Below are 17,202 nucleotides of genomic sequence, written 5' to 3' on the forward strand. Positions count from 1 at the left end.
ACGACAAGATACGATAAAGGCGAGAAAATCGTGGGAAATGCTAGTAAAGAGTGACGTCACTTTTGACCAATTGTAGAATCCTAGTAACCATGACGTCATTTTCCTTGATTTCAAATTGTGAAACCCCATTGAACTGTGGAATCTAAGTAACCGCACCACCATTATTTTACTACGCTAGGTCAATATAGTCCCGGCCTCGGCTATTTTAAAGATTTTAAGGGTTTAATCTTGAGCAGGTAAGGCATTTTCAAAATGACCGTTTATCAAAAATACAGGAAACAGAGTTTAGACCGTGCACATACAAACTGGCGAATCTAACATTATACTGTGAATGAATATTACAGTTTTTTCGCAAAATGTGCTGTGACTTGTAGTAGTGTCCGCCATTTCTAAACCCTCGGAACTCTACAGCTAGAAATTGGTTCACGGAAGTTGTGAGGACTTGCCCCGTTCGTCTCTTTTCCCAAGAAACTTGACTGTTTAATATATTCTTTAAGTAACAGACAGGGCCATGGAAAAAGACGACTTGGTGCACCGGGCAAAGTTAGCTGAACAAGCCGAGCGATATGATGACATGGCCGCGGCGATGAAAGAGGTGACAGAGACGGAACAAGAGCTCAGTAACGAAGAGCGCAACTTGCTGTCAGTTGCCTACAAAAATGTGGTCGGAGCAAGGCGTTCCTCATGGAGGGTCATTACCAGCATCGAGCAGAAGACATGTGATTCGGTTGGTGGTACCGAAAAGAAACAAGGAATGGCAAAACATTACAGGGAGAAGGTAGAGAAGGAACTACGAGACATCTGTAATGATGTCCTGGTACGTATGATAATGTCTGATGGCTGCTATTTAGCAGCCAGTTACACTGTCTGCATTATAATGACCTTATCATTTCCGATGAAACATATTTCAGCCCAAGCAAAATCTAACAGTATATGAACTTTCGAAACAGTATGTTCAATTTCATTCGCTACAATTGAGTTTGCTTTCCGTTAATGATAAATATAACGGTCATTCAACTGGAGGGCTCCTGTCGTACGTACGGTGATTTGCATTGTTCGGCAAATGCGTGCGAAGTTGTGATTGTGAAAAGATGTAATGTAACACTATTGTAACTGTCATTCTTTTGTCTTCCAAAGACTTGTCTGGACAAAGTGACACGCGATTGTCTGTTGTCCTCACTATGCTGCAATTGTCACAAGTCCAAACGAAACGCAAAATCCAAATGAGGATGACTTGCCGTCTGAATACGTATTTCATATGCCCCACCCTTCACTACATATTTTATTAGCAATGCAGTCTGTTTCGACTTTTCTTTCCAGAAAACACGCGGCGATTTTTGCGTATGTATTTGTTTATTGTGTGTTTAAAATTGTCAATAGAGGAAGGAGAAAATTTTCTGTATTCAGGGTAATTCACTTGATGGAAGGGGAAGTTAGATGGCACATTGATGAATAACCCCAAGTCGACCTTGCAAATGAGCAGTGATAATGGGCTATATATGGATGTGAAACATGCTAACTATGCAGTCTCATGTATAAAAAGGTTTTCAGTCCAGAGGTTGATATATCCATGTGTTTGTGCTTATTTCTTTTCTCCCTGCAACAATTTTAGGAGCCGAGGATACACAGTTATAAAATTTGTAGACGTTGCCTCTGTATTTCATATTTGCTCCCTCAAGTCCGTTTTCGCAGAGGTTGCTTTGTCTACTTGATGACAAATGTGTAATTTTGAATCATAGGTCACATTGATTGGGTTGAAAACAGGTACATTGCCTTCAGTTCTTACACTGAAAGAACCAGTTTTAATTTGTTAATTTAATTGCTGATGTGCACAGGGTATGTCATGGTGAAACTGCTCTTTCATAATTGTCCTCTCTGGAGTTTGTGCTCAGTTATGTGCATATAAATGAATTCCTGATGATCACTTCTGTAGGTGAACATTTCTTTGATTACAATTTGTGGTACATAGAAAATTTTGTAACAAGAATTTTTTCCTAGGTTAGAAATTAATTTCAGTATGTTATGCTGTTCAAGACAGCATCAGAATAAGGCGTACATGAAACATACATTGGATATCATTTTGTAGGTGGAGTTCATATGTCTGTTATTATGACACAAGTTCAATTGTCGTAATCAGTTCTTTATTCATCCCCAGTACTATAACTATTGCTACCTGATCGAGACTGGTGAAATCTTCTGACATTAAATGATATTTCTATATGCTTAAGCTACAGCCAAATTTATGTAATGATAAAGTCATCTTTGCCATGGACACAATATACAGTTACTGATGGTGTTAAGACAAACGTGTATGATCTCGTCTCATGTATGATTTGACTCATGTTCTATCTGTTGTTGAAATAGAATATTACTGTAATGCTGATACCCAAAGTTGACCAAGATATCCAAAATCCTGTTTAAAGAAACTGCTAAAGGCACAGTCATCATGGAGTCAAGCAGTCTTTCCTTTTTGGAATTTTCATATTTGTTTTTCCTCATGAATGAAATATCAGTTGAGAAAAGCCCAAGGTATAGCTGTAGTGTAATATATTCACACGCCCAATGCAGATGCTACAAAAGGATATCTTACAAGAATTCTACTGTCTGTGCATCTGATTAGCAAGAAAACCCAACTTCTGAGAATTTATGCCTCACCTGTGGTTGTTACTTGTATGGAGGAAAGCATGTGTCAGTGTTCTATTTTCAAAGAAAGGACATGTATGTTTTTGGCTATTTATATTTTTTGTCATGCAAAATTATTTGACTCTCACTTTCATTTTTTACTTAATTTCCATAAAGGGAATGACAGCAGGTCCTTTTTGCTGGCTCTGGAACTAGTGATGAGTCATTATTTAAGTTCAATTATGGCAAAAAACCTTCAATCATAACAGCAAAGTGGACATCATACCAGCCATGAGAATTTGTTCCGATTCTTTTTTCCAAAGATGTCATACCATGGATAATGTGTTCGACGTTTCATTTGAGTAGCAGATTTTGAAGGTCCTAATTTTCCCATTGCTCTATCTGTTGTGAACTTAATCATTATTAAACAATCGTGTGTACTGGACTGTATCATGATCTGTTACATACATACATCCAATGACTTACTGACCCTGATTTAGAAAACAGTAAGGATAGACTATCAGTAATGTTGAATGAAATTGTCTTTTCTTAGGATTGTGGATGTTCGGATTCTACATTTTGGATAATGATCATATACACGTATGGGGGTTTTAACCCTTTTCCTGCCAAGTCCATATTTCACCACCAGGTCAAGATGGTTAAAATTAATGAAACAACGTATTCCATATAATGTATTTTAACATAATACTGTACATTTGAAGGCTGTTGAAAACATAATACTGTAAAGTTGATTTTTTTTGGACAAAAGATGCTATAACATACCAAGCCAAGTGGGTGAAAATATGTCATGTTTGGCTCAATACCACTTTTTACTGACTTGGCTGATGCGGAAGTGATACAGTTACCACTGTCTGGCAGGAAAAGGGTTAAAAGGGGTTATAAGACTAAATAATAAAATTCTGAAGAGTAAATTTTACAAATAAATAAAAACTATCATAATCAGCATGTTTTCATGAATTGTTCCGCAGGAGGGTGAAAACATTTCACTATTCAGGGAGGGACAGTTAATATTCATTCTGCTGTTGAATCCATAATATTTATGTATTTCTATATGCTGATGCAATAACAAGTGAACATAAAGTGTCCCTAGCAGACATTTTATTTATTGGAAATTCTTGAACAGACAATGTAAACATTGAACTGGGTAGGGATGCACTTTAGATTAAGTTACAATGGAATGGTAATGATGGATGATAGTGATGACTTGTAGAGGCTAACCAATGGACAAAGCAACATGGAATTTGAATGATGGTTTGCTTATTCCATAGAAATATGGGTATTTGCGGGTTTGGTTTGTACCCCATCACTTGACATGCAAGTAACTGTGTCCATAGTACACTACACATATTATTTATTCCAGAGTAGAACCGTTGTTGTTTTGTTTATTTGTCATCATTTCCTTTGGAGAGAAAAAAAGAAAGTAGAGTTTCTCCTAAGTCACAAGCCTCTTCATGATTTCATTATTTTGTGACGAGGAGTGCTGTCTAGTCATTCAGTTGATGAGAAAAATAAAAATTGAGTTCCTTATGCATCAATATCTTAAGAGTTATTTTGTTGATGCCAATGTTATTGTAATTATGGTTCCAAAGAATGCACAGCTAATTTTCAGGCATGTTTTACCTGATTTTAGTTTGTGGATGGTGTATTACGGTAATGAATGCTTTTATGGCCACGACATTTCAAAGAATGATATTAAGACTAGCTGCCTGGCTTTTTAGATAGGAAATTAATTTATGATGGTACAACTTTGCTTTTCCTGTTTAGTGATATCTAAATCTAACTGATCAGGTCTACATGATTAGGCATTTCTTGAAAAAGAATTGAAATGATATAGGGATGGTTGAAATGTAGGTAAGGGTCTTTGATTTAGTTTTCTTTTTGTGTTCAAAATTTGTATAATGGAAACTGCTGAATGGTATGCAGCAAATTGCAGAACAGTTAATTCTGAAAAGCTTTAACAGATTTATTGGCATTCTCCAACTTTGTTTCCCCTTACCTTGGTATGTGTAAATGTTGGTATTGAGCCTAAAATATGGCAGAAGTGTTGTCATAAAGATTTTACACCCTAGTCAGACTTTGAACTTTACATTGAGAACATTTCATCTCAAGGCTATGATAACTTGCCAACAGAGGCAGATCTGTTTGGGCAATTAAAATCGTAAGGGAATTATATTTGCTCTTCATGTATTATAGCGCAGACACCATTAATCATGCAATACAGATATTATTTTTACTCCCAGAAGGAGCAGATAGAAGCATGAATCATATAGACATGACAATTAGTGAGCTGCCAAGCCTAATTGACCATTGACCCACTGACTGACTTACACATAGGGCTGAATGGAAGAGAAGAATCAATTTCTAGAAATTCCTAAGTTCCAGAATGACGCAAATTTGAGGGCACAATTTTCAGTATACAATTGGATTTGGTAGCATAACTAAGTACACAGCCACCCTTTGCTCTGCTTTTGTTACATTTCTCTTCAATTCGTATTAGTTTTGCATTTTTCAATTCTAATTCAAGATATAGTACTAATTGAAAGTGAAAATTTGCAATTAAGAAATTCTCTACATTGCGATTTTGCTCCACAAGTAATCAGTCCGTGCAAAGACAAATGGATATGGCTCCTCCATCCATGTGCAGCTATCACTAAGACAGGCCTGGATGTATATCATTCAAACTCAGTACAAGGATCAATGTACTCTGAGGCACAGATGTACTGGTGATATGATCTAATATGGCTCTCAGGTGACCATTTTGTAACAATTTTTTCAAGTCTAGAGCCATTATACAGACATGTGAACTGATTTCATTTAAACTTAGTACAAGACCAATATACAAGACTTATGCCTGCCAATTAGTGTAGGCATACAATTAATTTATGTAATTTGCCAGTAACTGCATGCCAATAAAAAAGTATGTCACAGTTGGCTTCCAATGTGTTTTATCAAAGAATTCTGTAGTCAGGTTTTCCACAAATACGTTCAGTCACCTTAGTAGAGTTTTTGTTTTATAAATTACGTCAGCTTTTGAGTTGTGGTAGATGTTTGACAGTGCATTGTTATTGAGAGAAATGAACTTTATAAAGTAGGTGAAATAACAAAGTGTACAGGAATTCCTTTCCATTTCTTTGAGCAAAGTTTGTGTACAAAACATGTTTAATTTCGCCACAGCCTGGAGCTGGAAATTCATGGAGAACAGCTTGAAACATTCATTCTCTCTCTGCAATTTTCTTCATACTTTCCTCATAGCTAAGGGTATGTATACCTGGCACTCCCTTTTATGTAACGTGGCAAAAGATCAGGTCATGAATATGATTTCAGGATGAAATGCTTCCTTTCCATGCACTTGTGGTTGTGATTTGACTCCAGTACTGTTTGCCACGGCAACTATATGTTAAGTAAAGCAGTTAAATTGAAAGGAAGGAGTTTGTGGTTTAACTTCCTGTCAGAAAATGTGAACTGCCCTGTAACCATCATCCATAAACTGAAGTAATCTTGAATCACACTGTGGCTATTGCCAAAATGTCCTTTCCTGACATTGTGCTAAGTTTTGCTGCTGTCGTAACAGCATTTTGCTCATTAGCACTGTATCTCATGTGGTTCTCTGAATGTTTAGAAGTACAGTAGGGTGGAATTTATGTAACATCAGTCCCTGGCTCTTCGCACTATCAATAGTACCGTGTAAGAATACAATGGTCGTAATACAATGTTTTTAATGTACACTTATTTTACCTCAGGTGCATGGTATATTAGTAGATTATTATGGCATTTGTAACTATATGACATATTATTAGTTCCAATTTTATAATAGTATGCTAACGCAGATTTTATAGTATGACATACTCCAAAAAACTTAATATTTATTGATATTCATGAAAGCATCTGATTCTAGTGAGTGATAGTTGATATAATTAATAAATCCCATATGAGTGCATTTTCACACATCAGAAGCCTTACCTGTGTTCACTAGAAAAAAATTTTCTCAGACGTCAGAAACTGACAATTTTTATTCAAAATCAACAAATAAACTTATCAGTGTGGGGCTTCAATATCTACATTTCAGCATTGCTGTTATGCACCCAATTGAATAGGATCTGTTGCACTGATATTAGAATGGACAAAGTCGTGCAAGTGTATGCTCAAGATGTAAAATTTCAAAAAGATAGTGCAACTGAAGGCATGTATAAATTTTGCTGTATTGTAGTCATATTTTGTAATGTTGTAAATTGCCTCGTATCTTTACAGTTGCTGCTCGATAAATATCTTATTTCCAAGGCGTCTACACCAGATAGCAAAGTATTTTATTTAAAGATGAAAGGAGATTATTACCGATATTTAGCTGAAGTTGCCGGACCAGAGAAGCAATGTAAGTCACTACGATAATTTTACAGAGTTACAATTCAAGTTCTGGCACCTTACCCTAAATCAAGGCAAGTGAAAAAATAAACTGTAGGTTTCAAGACAGGGACTATCTGAAACAGGTGACATAAAACATGAATTGAGCATATCTACTATCCTGAGCTCAGGGACTGTTGGTTTTTATGACCAACAATAATCAAGAAGGAAGTTCAATCAATTCTATTACTCTGTTATTATCACAAGGATGCTGATACAGAATATCCTGGAGATGCCAAATAAATCAAAATTTGGGAAGTGTATGTGTTTGGAGAACTCGGATAAGGCCTGTGATTGAAAGGGCTAGTAGCCACAGGAGTGGTAGATGTGCTTAAGTTGTGCTTGGCCTCTCATTAACTCTTCTGATGGAACTTCCAAAGGTGATACGAATTGTAACAGGTGGCAATGTGTTCCTGTAGTGCAACTTCTGTGATTCACACACCTATATTTGAAAAATTTTTGCCTCTCAAGATAGTGCTGTGTATAATGTAACTTTGAAACGAGTTTACTACCAGCATTAGGCCTCTACCCTTGGATAGTGTAGTTTTGGCAAAATCCAATGATGTGGATATAGAAATGCATAAAAATTCAAATATTGTCATTTTCGTGAAACTTTCACCAAAGATTGTGAATGATGTCATTTTTAAAAGAATATTCAAAAAGTGGTTTCACATTTCTAGATTTGGAGATGATTTGGCAAGAGTATTCCTTTTTGTACAAATGAACCTTGAAAAATAGTTACTCGGCACTTTTTCATTGCACTTTGACAAATGGTACACAAAAATTTATGTACATCGTCAGCAACATGCATTTTCTTCGTAGAATTTACAAGTCATTTGTAAAGGAATCTTTTAGAACTCTACGCTGCAAGAAATCTCAGTCTTAATCAGTTCCTTACATAATTTAGGGCTTAAATGGTCAAAATCGTGTGAAACTACACAAAATCAAAAGGGAACTTCATGTTTCTGTACAGTGTGTCAGAACAAGTAAGATAAGAACTACCTTTTCACAGCATATTTCTTGTCTAATCGCTGTACCTTATGACATATGTTGTTTTGAAGAAAATGACAACAGTTTACTTTTGCATAGTCACCTGTTTTATCGTAGAATGTGCCTCATAAATATCTACAATTCTTTTTCGATATACCTTGTGTCAGGGCTGATTTCAAAGCTCTTGGAGCAAGAAAAATGTTCACTGTCCTTAGTTTTCAATTATCAAAATTTCATTTTCCCGTTAGAGTTAATACAGGACTTGTGGTCATTTTGAATTTAAACAATCAGGCAGTGTCGGGTGATTTGTTTCTCTACTATCAAACTTTGCATGATGACCCCTGACTTTTATTCTTGATTTGGTAAGAGAATACTCAAAAGTTTCATTGATGTGAAGTTGAAACAAGCATTTGTAGCCCCTCACTTTGGAGGCGCATACCACAAAATCATTCACATGGAAATTCAGGAAATGCCATTGGAATTTGCAGCAACCTGATTGTTGTCATAGATTTCAGCTTGCCAAGTGTGGCTGGTGGATTCTGACTGTTCTAAAACCTTAAAATGTAGGGAAGGCACATTAACATTTCATTATGCAGATCTTTTAACATCTTGATTAGTGGCGTCTTGAACTAGCTGTCTTACCCCTTGAGATAATCCCCATACAACGAACAGCTCATATTGTGATACTTTTTCACCTCGGGCATACGCCAATCAGAATCTACTAGTAGTGTATCTCACAAGGTTTGCCTTATCACATGCCATGCAAATAAACTAAATATCCATGTATTTTTCCTGCAATTGTCTTTTTGATCAACTGTGTGTAGCCTTGTAAACTATGATGATTGATAATATGATGGTCCATGACTTTGATGATTGTTATGAATTGCCTGAATGTCTTCATATTATTCTTCCTTTTTTTACAGCAATTGTTACCGATTCACAAAATGCTTACTCAGAAGCATTTGAAGTTAGTCAGGCAAAAATGCAGCCAACACATCCAATTCGTCTCGGTTTGGCACTGAACTTCTCAGTATTTTATTATGAAATTCTTAATTCTCCACAAAAAGCCTGTGAACTTGCGAAAAAGGTTAGTAGCAATAACTCCTTATAACAAAAACCAAGTAAACTAGAAATATTTTTTTACTTTGTGCAGTTTTCTTTCATTTGCATTTGTACAAGACAGTGAAACTACAGACAAACTATTCAAAGGTACCTTATCTTGTTCTTCAATGACTAAAATGAAATGTCAAATGAAAAGAAAAGCATTTACTTGGTTTATGTTATAACGGTTTCTGTACTGTCCTTGTTAATAAGTTCATAGGGTTTTTCAGGAGCGTATAGAATTTCATGATAAAATACTGAGAAGTTCAATGACAAACCGTATCAAATTTGACGTGTTGGCAGCAATGAGGGGCCATGACTTTGATGATTGTTATGAATTGCCTGAATGTCTTTTCTTGTTATTTTTCCTTTATTACAGCAATTGTTACCGATTCACAAAATGCTTACTCAGAAGCATTTGAAGTTAGTCAGGCAAAAATGCAGCCAACACATCCAATTCGTCTCGGTTTGGCACTGAACTTCTCAGTATTTTATTATGAAATTCTTAATTCTCCACAAAAAGCCTGTGAACTTGCGAAAAAGGTTAGTACCAATAAGTCTTCTAACAAAAACCAAGTAAACTAGAAATATTTTTCAATTCATGCAGTGTTTCTCTTCTGCATTTGCAAAAGACATCAGTGAAACTACAGACAAACTCTTTAAATGTACCTTATTTTGTACTCCGGTGAGAAAAATGAAGTGTCAAGTGAAACAAATAACCATTACTTGGTTTTTTTGTCACAAGAGTAACTGTACACCCAATTTTCATAATTTGTAGGCTTTTTCAAGAGCGTAAAGAATTTCATAAAATACTGAGTTCAGTGCCAAACCAAGACAAACTGGATGAGTTTGCAGCATTTTATATCATGATGTGCCATAACTTTTGGTGATCATTACAAATTGTCTGAATGTCTTTCCTTGTTATCCTTTGTACAGCAATTGTTACCTATTCACAAAATGCATACTCAGAAGCATTTGAAGTTAGTAAGGCAAAAATGCAGCCAACACATCCAATTCGTCTTGGTTTGGCACTGAACTTCTCAGTATTTTATTATGAAATTCTTAACGCTCCTGAAAAAGCTTGTGAACTTGCGAAAAAGGTGAGTAGAGTAAAGCCAAGTAAACGTTCTTAATTCCATTTTACTTTTCCAGTTAAATAGTTTTTCTACAGCTTCACTGACGTCTTTTGTGATGAAAATGCATATGAGAAGAAAGTCACAGGAATTGACAAACATTTCAAGCTTTATTTTACCAATTTGAAGTTTTCCGTTCAGGGCTTAGTATATGGCTTTGTAGAAATCAAGTGCTGATAGTAGTAGTGTGTAACATGCTTACTCTCAAAATGGTTTGAAATTGTTGAATTTTGCCCAAAGAGCATGTCTGAGGAATATGAATATTCATTTGATCGCCATGCAATTTAATGTAGCTACCTTGCAAAGCATTTGACATGATTTGTGAAAAGTAAGAAAACGTTTGAATGGGAGATTTCAACCTTTTATTTTGACAGACTTAAGTTACAAGTGCTATCAAAGCACTGGGGAACTGTCCAAAAGAACAATATGTGTCTAAAATACATCAGTGTTCTTAACAAATGAAATTAAAGGCGGGCGGCTAATTAGCATATGTATTTGCATAATATTTGCATACAATTTACATATCACCAGGGCTATTCACAAGGCACTCCAGTGATGAGATATACTTCTGACATTCTCAATATTTTTCTCCATTCAGCAGTGATTAATGGCAAGTTATACAATTATTTTTACATTTAAATCCTGTCTATTTACTTTAAATAAATAATAAAACATCAAAAGTGAAAAAAAACACATTGAACTAATACAAACAATACACAATTTAGTAAATATATTGCACAATACCAACATGAAAATTCAAAAGTAGGCCTACATGAGAAGTAATCAGTGTTCGAAATAATCGGTGGCAAATGGTGGCACGTTTTCATGTGACCCTCTGTTACTATATGTTTGTCTGTAGCCGGATTGGTAAAGCCATGAACGTCTTTTTTTTACGTCCATGACAAGTTGACACGGGACTGAATAATGCACTAAGTTACAATGCGGAGTCAGCGGAGCATGCCTGCAGAGAAACATACGTTGACTTTAAAACTCAATTCATAATAAAGGGAGGCCCGAAAAAAATGATACCAAGTATTTCCAAGAGAAAGATTTGAAATTTCATCGACTCTTAGTTCGGCAAACGTACAAAACTTCGACAGCTGCGCGGCGTAGGCTGCCATGCACGTTTGTGTGGAGCACGCTGCGCACTAGATCTCGATCACACGCGACCTTTGAACTGTACAGTAGGCCTACAGAACCGTATGTACGATTTACCAACGTAAAGTTGGCGTCATCCTCATCCTCATCCTCAGCCTCAGGGGTCACGCGAAAGTGAGGATGAGGATGACGCTACAGCGTCAGCTTCACGGCGTCAGATCCGATTATTCCCGAATGCGTCTGATGGAACAATAAGTGTAAAAACGACTTTAAAAATGTGCTCCAAGTTTCATATCACTGTAAATGTTAATCAAAACACAGTGGGGTATGTATTTCATAATATTTAGTAACCTAAATATCCGTTTCTCACGATGTAGTTATAACGCAATATTCTTAGCCCTTAATTTCCTTAAAGTTCAAAGGTTGTATGTTTAATACGTTGACTTTTCAGGCCTCAAGTCATAGTTATACGAGTTAATTGTTTTATATGTCCTCTGAATAATTAGGGCTTTTATATTGCCTCTCATGGTGGCGATTTTTACACATTTCGGACCACGTATACTTTTTTGCACCAATTTTTGGAAAATCTTAACGCAAGAGTTGAGAGGATACCAACAAACATATCCGCGGATCCATGGACTGAAAATTACGAACATTTCCAAAGAACTAGTCTGTATGAGATATTCTAACGATAAAATATTACCTACGAACCAGTTTTACGATTCAAAAGAAAGTTGAGAAAGAATGGAGTTGTTATTTTCTTAAGTTTTGGGCGAATTTTATCATTTAACCGTCATCGGGTAGCGCAACTTCGGCAATCTTCGGATACGACGCTGAAGCTGACGCTGAGTAGCGTCATATTCAGCGTCAGCTAGAAAGGTCACCTGAGGCTGAGGATGAGGATGAGGATGACGCCAACTTTACGTTGGTACCTACGGTACATAGCTGCTGTATTCGGATGATCACACGAATGATGATTTTAGCTCGTGCAGTTTCTTTTTACTTCATTTCATTGTGCCTTTGATATTTTAAAACGGTCACGGATTTTGAAACTTGATCAAACGCAACTGCTTCTCAAAGTCAATCGAATGAATCCATGCAAGTTACGAATGCGTGACAGGAAATGACACACATGGCTTCAACGTCATGTGGACGTACACGGATCTCAAAATGGCTAACTTGGCTCGGATACGCAACGACCTGAGCACGCGAAGTACCATACTTTTTTGCATCTGATATTTGTCTCAACCAATCGTACGATTTTAGCCATATCTGATCGAAATCACTTTTCCTGACCTTCGGATCCTTACAAGTACGAGACATTGGCGGCAATGGCAGTTGACAATAGCATAGATGCTTTGACTGAGTGTCCGCTAGCCGCTGGCAAAAATGCAACACCGAGCCTTCGAGTCGAGTGTACCGTGTCCGTTGTATGAAATGGACGGTGTCTGTACGGTACGGTCGGCAGCTTAACACATTTCAAGCTTTTGAATTGAAGTCTTAGCCAGTGTTCATCGGCACTACGGCCGTTTCACACTTGAAAAGCTTGCTGAAATAAGAGCGTGACAAAATCGCCGCTGAGAAACATAGGTCTTCAACCACATTTACTAAAGAGTATCGGCGCCGGCGGATATGAAACAGGATCGGGCGAAAAAATAAAGGATCGGGGCCGTCGGGGCCTGGGGAGAACATTGAGGATTGCATGCAGTCGCAAAACAAACCGACAGATGTGTGAACGGTCCCTCTTTATTACACGACGTTGTCAGTGCTGTCATTTTTATTCAATAGGCTTTCAGATATTGTTCGGACAACTGACGGTGAAAACAGTTTAGGCGACAGAAAACAAAGGTGGGCGGGCGAGATTAAAGGCGGGCGGGCGAGATTAAAGGTGGGCGGCGACAAAAAGAAGCCGGGCGCACCGCCCGTCAAAAACCCTTGTGGAGAACACTGTACATGTAATTAGCCATTATTATATGAACGTTTGTCTACTAGAGACAATTTCAAGTTTGTACTTGCTAAGATTTCAAATGGCAAGTCGGAAGGGTTAAAAACATCTTCAATACTTACTGCAGGAAAGAACTGTGACCCTGAAAATTAGTATTTGAGAAAATAAATAAGATCTGTTCACGTCCAGTGGAGTATTTCATTTTAGTGTAGTTGTGTTCCTTTCCACAAAGGCAAATCTTTCCTCTTTGTGTTTCCCAGGCATTTGACGATGCAATTGCGGAATTGGACACACTGAATGAAGACTCATACAAAGACAGCACCCTCATAATGCAGCTGCTTAGAGATAATTTGACTGTAAGTACACAGCTCATAGTTTATATTTTCTTATCTCTTGACTCTCATATCGCTTCTCTGCTGTGACTTGACATCATCTACCCCAAAATGGGATAACATCTTCTTGGGCTTTCGATATTGAATAATTAATATCTATATGCAGGTTTAGTTTGTAACTACTGTTTTCTTCTATCTGTCAAGAATTTTCTGTCCTTCCCACATTTAGTTCACAGTTGACCTCACAAATATCAAGGTTGTTTGTGTATTCTCTCATTATTCATGTACATGATTCACCAACATTGATGTTCGTTTTCACTTATATGATAAAATGTTATATTAAAGAAGTGTATTATATGTGAATCAGTCTATTCTGTGAAGGCATGTTGCGGGTGATCATTTTGTTAAAGCTAGTTGTTTGCAGTTTAAGGATTTTTCAGTAACGTAGAATGCACCTCAGGGACAGATATTTTGACTCAAAATTTCACATTTTTCTGATCCTACCACATGGGGGCTCATTTTAAAGCTCTTGGAGCGAGAAAAATGTTCAAGGTCTCAGTTTTCGGAAACGTGAAGATTATATATTTCCCATAGAGTTAACACAGGGATAGTGGCCATTTTGAATTTCAAATATCCATAACTATGGGGTTATTTGTTTGCCTACTACCCAAACTTTGCAGGGTGACCCCTGATTTTATTCTTGATATGGTGAGGAAAGTCTAAGCAAAAGTTTCAAGTCTTTTGTTTTTGCACTACCTTTAATCATGGTTGGGTGTGCAATAATAGCCTCAACGTTTAAAAAGACATGTTTTTAAGAAGAATTTACACTTTCAGAAGTAGATGTTCCTAGAATGTACAAGTTTCAGCTTTCCATTTCTCATTTCTCATGCCAAATTTTTTTTCTTTTCCACGTCAGCTATGGACGTCTGATTCAGGAGAAGGTGATGAAGGCGGTGAAGGTGGTGATAACTAGACACCCTGTAGTCTCTATCTTATTATACACCCACATTACACAAAGAACTATAAGTGTATACCAAATTTGAAAAAAAAGGAAAAAAGACAAAAGTAATTAAGTAAAAATGTTAAAATGTTGAACTTCCCGGTTTTTCCCCAGAAAAATGGAAAGGTCCATAGCAAGTCAGTGGCTCTTAATAGTATTTCTCATCAGTGGTCTCCCGTCGTGACTTGTTCATTTTTTCTTTCATTCATTTTTCAAATGTCATGTCAGATGTTTTGAGACGTATCCTAGTGCATCGTTTGTACTAACCCAGCAATAGAAAGCTTTCACTCCACACATCCAAAGTAAGCAAACCCAAAAAAAATCACAAACTTTAAAGAAAAAAATAGAGATATATTTAAAAAAATGCTCAAAATGTTGTAATGAATAGTATATAAGTTATAATTACATCTCATTGCTGAGTAGTCTGATACATTTTAGAATACAGAACAATTATCTGCCAAATGTCAGGAAAATGAGACTGAATAACTAGTGTGTAAGATAGACAAGGGAACCATGTACAGTGTCTCAATTCCTTGAAAAGCAGATTGGGAAGTACAAGGGAGAAGGAAGCTCAATCTCCAGCAACAGTGACTGTGATCTAGCCCCCTCTGGAGTTCAAAGTTTGCTCTGACACCAGTTGATGTCACCCCACTGTTTTCCATAGAGCCTTTAGATGCCAGTGTACACAGAACAGAGTGGGGTAAAAAGGTTTCGAAACCACTGTTACCAAAGGTTAGCGTCATTTGCCAAGTCCAAGGGATAACTGGCAACAAACACCCTTCAAGTTCTTGAATTTTATACGAGGCATTGCACTGACCATGGAGGGCCACAGTCATTTGCCATGGCGATCAACAGTCATGTGTAGGACACTGTTGCTATGGAAACAGTGCTCTGTCTTTCTGGTAAACTTCAGAATGTATGTGTAATACAGCCGTTAGACGTCTGTCCTATCAGTAGCCCAGTGATTGTATTGTGTATTTTTTTACTGTTCTCAATGCACTCCATAAAGGTTTACCATCCTAGAACCAATATACCCTTCACCTTCAACCTAGTGCTTTGACAGACATCGTGTCTCTCAAGATGACAGTTAATTTGATACACAAAGGAATTTCCTGAGTTAAAGCTGTTTTTTTCTCATCAATGTCAAAAAGATACTCTCATTCGTGCATGTTTTATAAATTTTTGCCTTGTTACATTGTAGGTTTACAAATATAAAATTCCACATGTACTTCAAATGAGTTTGCTGCTGTTGACTTTATTATTATTTTTTTTTATACCGTCTGGAAACGAAGTCGTGATGTATTGTAAGCCTGGAAACTCTGCTCTATTGTTTAGGTAGATTATTCCCAGAAGTTTAAAAGCGATGAAATTGATATCTATGTCTTGCTGTAGAAACTATTGTAGTTGTTAAAATGCTTTATAATTACAATTGTAAGCACAGTATTAGATCTAGTCATTCTATAGTTGGTAAGAGCCAGGCATTTTTGGTGCTGAAGTAAAGGTTGCCAGTCCGGCACTGAAATTTGTGTGCTAATGTGTTGTCTGCATGTAGGAGTATGGTGTGCTTGGGGATCATTTCAAACTTTTCCTGCTGACAAGCCCATTAATTTTTAAATGTTTCATGGAACAAATGTTTAAATAAAACAAGCTCTGCAAGTTGCATGTTGAATTGATAATGTAAACATGAGACAACAGAAGCTGATCTCCCAAACTTCAACATTGCTTATCTTTAATTCTGTATTCTTCCTCTTGGCAATAAAAGTGTGGGAATTGCATTTGCCCCATTGTTGAGTCTTTCACTCTAAAACAAGCCATTCTGGTAAAGTGATACAAGAAATGCTGCCAGCTACTGTACAGGTTATGCCTCCACCCCAAATACAAGAGAGACCAGTAAGTATACAAAGCCTTGAAGGACTAAGCTTATTCTGATATGAAATGGTGAGACCATTTGGCACACAGTACCAACACAACCCCTACTCCAACATCCATGTTCATTATAGGTGAGGAATCTTCCCCTGTAGACACCGAGGTCAGGCTGCATGTTCAAGGTCACATGCTCATACTGTGATACATGAAGTTTGCTGGACAAGATTTCGAAAGTTTGTCAGGTACTACCAGGTTTCAAAACCATCCGAAGAGTTCCTGTTGTGCATCTCCTTCTGTTTATGATGTTACGTTGGTAGACAGACGAATACAATGCTGGTAGAATGGCGTATCAACAAAGAGGGACCCCACCCATCATACAACATGAAGGTCCATGTGTACAAACACCACACAAGACACTACCACATTCTAGTTCAGCCATTTCTATTCTGAAATGGGTACCTAACTTTAACTCTGTAATGTGCAAGACTGAAAACTACCACTCACATCAGTGTAATGCTTAGATGTTCCTGTTACATGTAAGCCCCACCAATATTGTAAAAATCTATTCATCGCAAAAGCTGTCTTGGCTTTCAGAGCTAATGTTGCTTCAACCGGAAGTCTTTGTTACATTTTACATTTTATATCACACATTTACTGAAGCTTCCTTGATTAAGAAAATTTCTCTGAATAACTGAT

The 17,202-nt window shown here is 36.9% G+C and overlaps 1 protein-coding gene across 3 annotated transcripts; it reads left to right on the forward strand.

Moving 5' to 3' along the window:
• The first annotated feature begins 97 nt into the window (after positions 1 to 97).
• Positions 98 to 16,415, forward strand: LOC139115633 (14-3-3 protein zeta-like). 3 transcript variants are annotated; one of them, XM_070677902.1, is made up of 6 exons: positions 98 to 236; positions 504 to 817; positions 6,892 to 7,012; positions 10,069 to 10,232; positions 13,569 to 13,664; positions 14,557 to 16,415. In XM_070677902.1, the coding sequence occupies exons 2-6, from the start codon at positions 512 to 514 to the stop codon at positions 14,611 to 14,613; spliced, it is 744 nt and encodes a 247-aa protein (XP_070534003.1). In that variant the 5' UTR covers positions 98 to 236; positions 504 to 511; the 3' UTR covers positions 14,614 to 16,415. The 3 variants fall into 3 exon arrangements, with proteins under 3 accessions (XP_070534003.1, XP_070534002.1, XP_070534004.1); XM_070677901.1 differs by having other exon boundaries at positions 99 to 236; positions 498 to 817; XM_070677903.1 differs by lacking the exons at positions 98 to 236; positions 10,069 to 10,232; positions 13,569 to 13,664; positions 14,557 to 16,415 and adding an exon at positions 8,955 to 9,157 and having other exon boundaries at positions 364 to 817.
• Positions 16,416 to 17,202: the final 787 nt, after the last annotated feature.

Source organism: Ptychodera flava, chromosome 17 (assembly GCF_041260155.1).
Source record: "Ptychodera flava strain L36383 chromosome 17, AS_Pfla_20210202, whole genome shotgun sequence".
Lineage (NCBI taxonomy): Eukaryota > Metazoa > Hemichordata > Enteropneusta > Ptychoderidae > Ptychodera > Ptychodera flava.

Bases quoted from the DNA above. Each gene is read 5' to 3' on its own strand.
- LOC139115633 (XM_070677902.1), top strand. From the start codon at position 512: ATGGAAAAAGACGACTTGGTGCACCGGGCAAAGTTAGCTGAACAAGCC. The intron at 818-6,891 runs GTACGTATGATA...GTATCTTTACAG, and splicing joins ACATCTGTAATGATGTCCTG to TTGCTGCTCGATAAATATCT. The intron at 13,665-14,556 runs GTAAGTACACAG...TTTCCACGTCAG, and splicing joins TGCTTAGAGATAATTTGACT to CTATGGACGTCTGATTCAGG.